The following is a 9,336-nucleotide window of genomic DNA, read 5'->3' as shown; positions in this document are numbered from 1 at the left end:
AGGAAGAAAACCTCTAAAGACAGCCATGGCCTTGTATAACCCAAGGCCCTTCTTCCAGATGAAGGGCATGGCTGAGGTTAGTGAACACTGAGAAGCTAAGAGCCTCACTGATAGTGCTTGTGGTGTAGCTCAAAGGCTGTGGACTAATTTCTACTCCAGAGGAATAAGGATAATATATACCTCCCTTTACTCCAGAGGAATAAGGATAATATATACCTCCCTTTATTCCAGAGGAATAAGGATAATATATACCTCCCTTTTCTCCTTAGAAAGGCGGCAAACCACAGGTATGGAGTGAGAAATAGGCTGCCAGACACGGTCAGATGTGTCAGTTTGTTGAATTCTACCTCAGCCTTTTTTTTTTTCCTGTCTTTTGGTGAGGCAGTTGGGGTTAAGGGACTTGCTCAGGGTCACACAGCTAGTTAGTGTCAAGTATCTGAGGCTAGATTGGACTCATGTCCTCCTGACTCCAAGGCAGGAGCTCTGTTCACTGTGCCACCTAGCTGTTCCTACCTTAGTCTTTCAAGGGAGGTTTCTACTGTCAGGATGGGGGGGATTTTGGGTAGGGATAGCAATGTAAAGAGAAGTATTCTATATAATAGGTATCTATGTATCTGAAGGGCTATCAAATGGAAGAATCAATCAATAAGCATTTATTAAGTGCCTACTATATGTACCAGGCACTGTGCTAACTACCGGGAGAATTAGACATGTGTGTATATGTGTGTGTGTGTTTGAGAGTGTGTGTAGATGCAAATACACATGTGTACTCCCTTTCCTGACTCCCTTGTAAGACATACAATTACTATTTACATATAACATACATGCATCTATTATTTCAGATATTATATATCATAGTACATTATATGTATATGGGGTATCTCAACAGTTTTAGTGCAGTTTTAAGCTTTAGTAGTTTAATAAATCTTTTTTTTAATTAAAAAAATTTTTTTTTAGGCAATTGGGGTTAAGTGACTTGCCCAGGGTCACACAGCTAGTAAGTGTCAAGTGTTTGGTCTGAGGCTGGATTTGAACTTAGGTACTCCTGACTTCAGGGCCAGTGCTCTATCCACTGCGCCACCTACCTGTCTCTTAATAAACTTTAATAGCTTAATTTGGGACTCCTTATATAATATATATACATGATATTATGCCTACATACTTTTAATATATAGTAATGTATATGTTATATGTATGTGTGTGTGTGTGTGTGTGTGTTGCAGCATTGAGTGCTATACTGGGACTTCAGTATCCCATCTCTGGACCTCAATTACCCCCTCTTCAAACTGGGGATTATCACCCTTGTCTTGCCTATGCAAGGCTGTGGTGAAGACCAGATCAATTCACTGAACCACAGAATCTCAGAGCTGGGAGCAACCTCAGAATCATCTAGTACATTCTATACTGGAAAAGGAACCCCTTCTACCTTACACCTGACATGTAGCTTTCTAGCTTCCACTTAAAGCCTTCCAGTGATTAGGAACCTACTGTCTCTAGGGGCTGCCCCCTCTTTGGGCAACTGTTTTCCTTATGTGGAACCCAATTCTTCTTCCTCCTTGAAGCTTCAACTCATTGTTTTCCCTGGGGCCAAGCAAAGGGGCCAAGCAAAGAGAGCAAGTATGCTCTCTCTTCCTGACCACATCCCCCTCTTCTTAACCTTTCTTCCAGACAGGCCTGGTTTCACAAAATCCTCCCTCCATCCTCCTTCCATCCTCCTCCCCCTCCCTACCCCCGAATTTTGTGGACATTTTGATCTCTGCGCTTTTGGTCTGGAATAACTCTTCCCTCTTCCGATTAGCCAAACTGAAGTTCAAATCTCTCTTCCATGAAGTCTTCCTCAATTACTCCACCCTGTATTGCTCTTTCCCTACTATGAACCCTTACAGCCTGCACCCATTTTGGTCCTTAATCAGTGCTTGTTTTATATTTCATGTGTCTCATCTCCCAAATAATATAAACTCCCCGATATGCAGGGCCATCTTCCTACTCAGACCAGGAGCTAACCCAAGGTAGGAGCAGTGTCCACCCACTCCTATTGAAGACTAGAGAATCTGAGAGACTGGACTGTGTTCCCCCCCTTAGATCAGATGCTCCTGAAGGCGGGGGCCAATCATTTCCCTCCCACCTAGAACACCCAGCATAAGATTCTGACCATCTCTGGGGTGTGAGAGACCAACCTTGAACTCTGGCTCCTTGCGGGCCAGACGCCTGAGCTCTCGGCTGAGCTGGAAGGCAGCCAGCATGGCATCCTCACTGGCCAGGGAGAGGTGGGCACGGCTGGCAATGCCCCGATAGGTGTTAATTCGGGAGAGGGAGAACTTGAGCAGGTCATAGCGGCGGGCGTTGCTACACTCCAAACAAGAACAGGAGATGGGGTGGGGACGGGCAATAGCATGGCCCTGACTCATGAGGAGCTGGGCAATCTCATACAGGTCCTTCTGACAGGCCAGTGTGAGCGGTGTAACACCAGGGGCAAAACGGGACCCGTCAATGGACGAGTCAAAGAAGGCCAGAGAGAAAGACTTGGTGTCCACCTTGCGGCCTTTCTCACGCTCCAGCCTGGCCAGTAGGCGGCGCACCACTGCAGGCTGGTTTGTGTCCACTGCCACCAGCAGAGCCTCATGGATTTGCCGGAAGTCAAACTTGACCTGGGCCAGCAAAATATCAGTGATGGCTTCATGGCCCAGCCGGATGGCCAGGTTCAGTGCCTCTCTCCAAGAGCGGTCCTCGGCCTCCTCCAGCTGACGTTGTGGCCCCCCAGCACCCCCACCTGCACCGCCACTTGCCTCTGTCCCTGCGGATTCTAGCAGCTGCTGCACCAAGCCCAGCCGACCCTCCTGGATAGCACCAAGCAGGGGGGGAGGAAAACGGAGTTTCCGGTTCACGATCTCACTCCAGTTGGGCTGGGGCTAGAAGGAAGGAGATGCCACGAATTCTGACCTGATTCTCCTAACCCCTGCACCAAGGAGCTCTCAACCTACAATCCTTTAACCTTGGATGCTCTTTTCCACACTAAGGATCTTTTTCTTTCCTGCCCTTGGTGATTATTCCACTTGTCTACCCCTAGTGACTCAAGCTCACTTTCTACCACTCCTTCTACTACTCCCTCCCAAACTCCTGTCTCTCCAATCCTCCCCCACCCCAACCTAAGCCATCCTTGCCTTTTCCCATTCACCCTCTAAGCAATAATACAAGGAGCCATAGATGAAATTTCTTGTGTTTTATTTTGTAAAGGATCTGAGGCCGGTCAGGGGTCAGATGTCTCTATTCACCTTTGGTAGTTTAAAAAAAAATAATTATTTTATGAAAACCAGGTCTCCTTATCTTAACCAGGCTGGAAGTGCAGGGGCCATACATAGGAGCCTCCAAGCCCGTTCTGATCTAGATAGCAACTCTGACCTGCTATTTCTGACCTAGACTTATTCCCTTCCCCTTAAGCAACGTGGGGGCTCACATTAATGCCAAACTTAGTAGAGTGGGAGCACCCAATCGGTATAGCCTATGGCAACTCAGAACTCCCAAGCTTAGATCCACCAGCCTCAGGCTCCTTGGTAACAGGGATTACAGGTGTGTACCACCATGTCCAGCTCTATGCACCTTTGTACCTCACTCAACCTAACCTAGCCTAGGGCCTCATGGGCAAACAAGGAAGATAAGCTAAATTGTAGAGGGGTTCTATGAACAAGGATTGGAAAGTCCGCCTACCTCTTCCTTCTTTTGATGGCTATTTGATCCAATGGGCTGGGAGCCTGTACTCCTGACTCCCAAAACTCTGATCTCCAAGGTCCCTTCTACTGCTAAAATTAAAATCCTGGCACCAGCCCCTGAACGAGGCTAGGCTAGACATGATCTCTGTACCCAACCCTGATCTAGGCATAAGTAACTGTAGGTTGAAATGGTAGGGACCCTACTCCCTGCCCCCACCTTGTTGTTTCTTGCCAGCTGCTACCCCCCCTCCAATGAATCCCTGGAGCCCTCCTGTCCAGGGCCCCCGCCCTGAAGCTGAAATGAACACAGTACACTGGGTACACTGTAGCTCACAGCTTCTGGAGACTGTTCCCTGGGGTCTTTTCCAAACCCTCCAATAACACCTTCCCACAGCAGGACCCCAACACTTACTAGGTATAGATCCCCTCTTGCCCTTGACTTCTCTTACTGCCTCCAACCCTAAACTGAAAAGATGAAGGGATCTCTAATCTCCAACCAAAAAATTCTCAGTGCTGGTCTAGTAGCTGAACATAGGCTCTTTCTGGGACAGCAGGTGCCATGCTAAGATTTAGTGAGACCTTCAGTGAAGGCAGGGGATGGGGCGGTGGTAAAGGTCCTTACCGTGAAAGAATCCATGGCTATGCCCTTCTAGTCCTCTTGTTCTGTTTGCTGCCTTTGGGATGCCCAACTCTTTCTTATGCACCCAGACCCCGCCCTAGGCTGGGCCCTGCCCCCTGCCAGGACCAGCTGCTCCCCATCCTCTGCCCAGCTTTGCCCCTTGGGGACCTGGAGAATAAACACATGCATCAGAGCATGTTTGGGGTGGAGTGGGGGGCAGGCCCTTTCACCTTAACTATGGAAAAGCAGCAGGATGGGAGGAAGCTTAGCTGGGTCCTCTCGGCACACCCTTTCCTCGAATACCTTCCCCGGCATAGAATCACTGAACTTCAGAACTGAAAGGGACCTCACGGGTGGTTTAGTCATCTTGTACCCGAACAAGAACCCATTCTATAGGATCCCTCAACAAGCAGTCATTCAACATCTATGTGAAGACCTCCAGTAATGGGCAATGCAAACACCTTCAAAAAGTCCATTTCATTTTTGGAAAACAATGCCATTTACAGAATGTTTTTCCTTTTATTAAACTGAATTCTGTTTCTCTGCACCTTCCTAACGTTGGTCCTAGTTCTGCCCTTAACCAGTCCCCATATGTCATGGTTCCCAGGCCTCTCTGTCTTGGTCACTCTCTTCTGTACTTGCTTCAGCATGTAGCTGTTTCTCCAAGAATGTGACTTCCTCCTCCAGGCCTTCCTGGATGCATCAGTGCTGCTTGATGCTCCAGCCGGCCATCTCTCCACAGGGGACGGGAGGGGAGGGACCTTTCTTCGGGGAGCAGCCCTGCCCCCCGATCTGAGTGTCACCCCACTGCTTTGGCCCTTGATCCTTCCCTGCCTTGTGGGCTCTCCACTCCTCATAGTCTTTTCTGGCCCATCATCCCCTTCAGCCACTGGTCCCATCAGGTCTTTGGGGGTAAGAGGGAGAAACTTTCTCCAAGAAGCCTTCCTCCAATACTTCATGAAGATTACTGTCTCATTGCTTGCAAGTCAGTTTTTAGATGATGGCAAAACTTTCAGGCTACCTGCAAAAACCCTGAAATACTGAGGTGTGTAGATAATAATCCCTTAGTCATAAATGAGCAAACTGAGACCCAACAGGGTCTCAACAGGTGTCCTCAGGGTCACATCATTAATTAAGTGGCATCTCAGATTGTTCTGACTTTCAGCTCACCAGAGGATTTGGAGTTAAACATGAAGTTTTTACATAAAAAGCATCTTCACTGTTTGCCTCCTTCCTTGTGCCATAGGGAACACAGGGTTAATATCCCAGGCCAGGTTCTTCTGGATCACACAATCATTCCTTGGCTCCACTGGGCCTTAGTTGCTACTTGAATACATTTGGAACAAGGCTGAGATTCTTTTGTGCCACCAGGAGGGAGGGGCACCAGGCAGAACACCATAGCCCAGGTCTGTTTATCCATTAGTCTAAATTGACTTCCCTGGGAGAGGGGTAGGACTGTTGGCAGGGAGCTGAAGGCCCTGGCAACCGCTGTCATGGCAACCTGGAATAGTAATGAAGCTGAGCCCAGTGTTATCAGCAATCCCACAGGCTCCCAAGTTCGCCATTTCAGGCTCTTCTACAACCATCAGAAAAATAAAGGTGGGGGTGGGGAGAGGGCTGGGACCCTAGCATCAAGGGCTACAAGTCCTCTCTGGCCTTATCTAGTAGCCTGTACCTCCACATTCCTGGAATCTAGCAAGATGGCAGTGTGCAGAAGTCAAAGCACGTAGGGCATGAAGGTCTAGTCCAGGCCCATCCAGGGACTCTCAGGGGGTTCCCCACACCTGCTGGCATGCCATGCCACCTCCCTTGCTGGGAACTGGCACTGGCAGATGGGGCATTGCACCCAGGCGGGAAATGGTGTGCTCTCCAGAGAGGACTCAGAGTGCAGTGAGGGTGGAGTCCGAGATGGGGACGAGGAAGCAGAGGAGGAAGACAAGGATGAGGAAGGTGAGGCTGGGTGAGTTGGGGCGCTCTCTCCACAGGTGGCAGCATGAAAGGGAAGGACCTCAAAGCTGTAGGACCCTGGGGAAGAGGAAAGTGAGAGAGAAGGGTAGAGGAGTGAATAAAACTGGCCTGAGTCCTTTTCATGAAACCTGCACTAAGCTAAAGTCCCCAGAGTGAGAGAGGAAGAGGCTCCTCAGCAAAGATAGCTACTTCTGGGAAAAGCCAACCTAGCTGCTGGGACTCTGAATCAGAGAAGCACACCCTATCCTGCCTGGCCTTGTCCTCCATCTAACACAGTGTATTATCTCCCCAGGCATCTCCTGCTCCTGACTCACACAACCTGGGCCAACATGGACCTTCACTCACATACAGCAAGTGATCAGTAATTATATGCTGACCCCTTCTCACTGCTCCAGAAATCTCTTCTCCACTAAGAAACCTTCTAACACTAAGCTCAGACTCAAAGCACTTTTCCTTTCCTGGATGACCTGAACACTATGAATATGTATCATACCTTCCTGACCTGGACTGGATTATAGCTATTCACTGCACATTAGTCAGATCTGCCTCTCCCTTACATATCTCCCAGCAAAGAGCGCTGGGCACAAAGCAAGCAGACAAAACAACCTGCCCTCCCTCTTCATCTCTGCCTGTAGAACCTATACCCCCATCCTTTGTGGCCTAGCTCAAATGCCATTTATGCCATGATGATAACAGCCCTTCAAGGTTTGTGGAGCATTTTACATAATTCATCTCATTTGAGTCTCTCAACCGTCTTGTGAGAATGCTATTATTACTTCTATTTTACCAATGAAGAGACAGGCTTAGCTTATGGGATTCACCCATGACCACATAGCTAGCAGACCCCGAGTCTGAAGTAAATATACTCCATTTTACCATACTGCCTCTGTGAAGCATTCCTTGATCAATCAACCAACAGAGCCACCTGCTGGAGGACCAGGAACAGTAGAGTTCTGATCCTTCGAGGGATAAAACTCATAAAGAGGAAACTGCAATTGTCAACCAATCGACAAAGATTTATTAGTAGCCTACTATGTGCCAGGCAGTGTGCTAAGTGCTGGGAATACAAATACAAAATCGGAAACAAGGGCGTACCTCAAAGACCTTCCATTTTGTCAGGGGCAAGCACATGTACATATGCAAGCATGTGCAGAATGAATATGACGTAGTCAAATACCAGGTGGTTGGGAAAAGAGAGAACCCCCATTTAGGCTAGGGAAGGCTTGGGAAGAGCCTTAAAGGAAAAAAGGGGACTTGGTAAAACAGAAGTGAGGAAGGAGCACTATGGGAGAGCCCACGCAAAGACACTGGCTCTGACGTGCCAAGAGAAAAGAAGAAAGAGAAGGCCATTTGGGAACAGTAGAAAGTGGGAAAGGGAGGGATGCATGAAGAAGCTAGAGAGATAGCCTAGGGCCAAGCTGTGAAGATCTTTAAAAGCCATATGAAGAAGTTTATGGTTTATCCCAGAGGGAACAGGAAGCCACTGGAGTTTACTAAGGGGTGAAAAATCACTTTGGCAACAGGGTGAGAGATTGGCGTGGGGAGGCATAAAACAGGGAGGCCTTTGCAAAATTCTGGGCAAGAGGTGATTAACTGAACTGAGGTTGGGGTGATCTGAGGGTGCGAGCAGAAAGAAGGGACTGAATGAGAATGATGTAGCAGGGGTAGAAATGGCAAGACTAGACAATTGTTTGGATACTTGGGTTGAGAATAATGCTGAGGGTATTAACAGAAGATACTAGAAGACTGATGCTATTTTCAACAGAAATATTGAAGTTTTAGAAGAGGAGTGGGTTTGGGGGACATGCTGAGTCAGTGTATGTTAAATGTGTTACAGAGGTACAAACCGGTACATGAGACTCCAGGGGGAAATGTCATGATCAACTCAAAGGATGCAGGAAAGCTTCAGTGACATTTCACAGCATCTAAAGAGTTAGAGAGGCCCTCGGAGCCCATACAATCCCACACAGACTTGAATAAGATGCCCTTCTACCTGTCTTCAACACTAGCCATTGGACCTTTTCTTGGAGACCCCCATGAAGAGGAGGTGGGTGGGGTCCTCCACTCCACTTTGAGATAAGTAAAGAATTGCAAAAGACTTTGTCAAATGTTTCGATGAAATCTAGGTAAACCATATCTACAACATTCCTCCAATCTTGGGTCACCCTGAATTCCTCACTCTGCTGTTAAATCTTGTTGATTCTATCTCCATAATCTCTCTCTTGAATCTCCCCAGTTCTGTATATTAACATCACAACCACCCTGGTGCAGGCCCTTATCACCTCTCTTCTATATGACTCTTATAGCCCCCTAAGCAGTATCAATGCTTCAAGTCTCTCCCCTCTTTAACCTATACCCCACACATGCCAAAGTGTCCACTTCCTTCAGGACACAGCTCAAATCTGAGCTTATCATCCTCTGCTCAAAAAGCTCCAGGGGCTCCCTATTGCCTCCAGAATAAAAACCCCACTCTTCTGTTTCCTATCTGAAGTCCTTCACAGTCTGGCTCCTGCATTTCTATAAATTCCCATAAATGCTGTTAAAATGGTAATGAGAGGGCTATGGCGTGGCGTGTTCTTGAAGTGATGCTGGATCTCTGTGATCACTGCATCCTTTCCTAGAGGTTCACAACCCATCAACTTAATGTCTTTTAGAATTTTGTCAGGAACTGATATCAAGCTCACAAACCTATGACAGACTCCACTCTCTTCCTGATTTTGAGAATCAGGATGTTTGTTCCCCTCCAGTTCTGAAGTACCTCTCCTATGCTAAAGGATCTTCAAAGATCACCAGCAGGAGTTCAACAATCCCATCTGTGCACTCTATTACTATCCTGAGGCACAGTTCATCTGGGCCCCCTGGCATCAAGGATGGCCAGTGTTCTCTTACTACCCTGTTCCTTATCTTGAGTATCCACTCCCTATTAGTCACATGTGTTCTGTCCTCTGTAGTACAAAGATCATTCTTCTTGGAAGGGAAGGGGAAGTCAGAAGCAAATGAAGAGTTGGAAAGCTCTGTTCATCTGGCCATAGTCATTCACCA

The 9,336-nt window shown here is 47.7% G+C and overlaps 1 protein-coding gene across 3 annotated transcripts in view; it reads right to left on the bottom strand.

Annotated features, from left to right (window-relative positions):
- LOC110195009 (short transient receptor potential channel 2) overlaps positions 1-9,336 on the bottom strand; it is a 32,472-nt gene that overhangs the window by 5,842 nt on the left and 17,294 nt on the right. For 2 of the 3 annotated variants that reach the window (XM_078156992.1, XM_078156991.1), the window contains one exon: positions 3,206-6,351. In XM_078156992.1, the coding sequence (XP_078013118.1) occupies positions 6,068-6,351 (284 nt within the window). In that variant the 3' untranslated portion in view covers positions 3,206-6,067. Of the gene's footprint in view, positions 1-2,177; positions 2,910-3,205; positions 6,352-9,336 lie in introns of those variants that run through there. The other variant, XM_078156993.1, reaches the window with a different exon arrangement.

The sequence above is a fragment of the Phascolarctos cinereus genome, unplaced genomic scaffold (genome assembly GCF_003287225.1).
Source record: "Phascolarctos cinereus isolate Bilbo 61053 unplaced genomic scaffold, phaCin_HiC Scaffold_726;HRSCAF=1367, whole genome shotgun sequence".
Classification (NCBI taxonomy): Eukaryota; Metazoa; Chordata; class Mammalia; order Diprotodontia; family Phascolarctidae; genus Phascolarctos; species Phascolarctos cinereus.
This window is presented reverse-complemented; position numbering and strand designations above follow the sequence as displayed.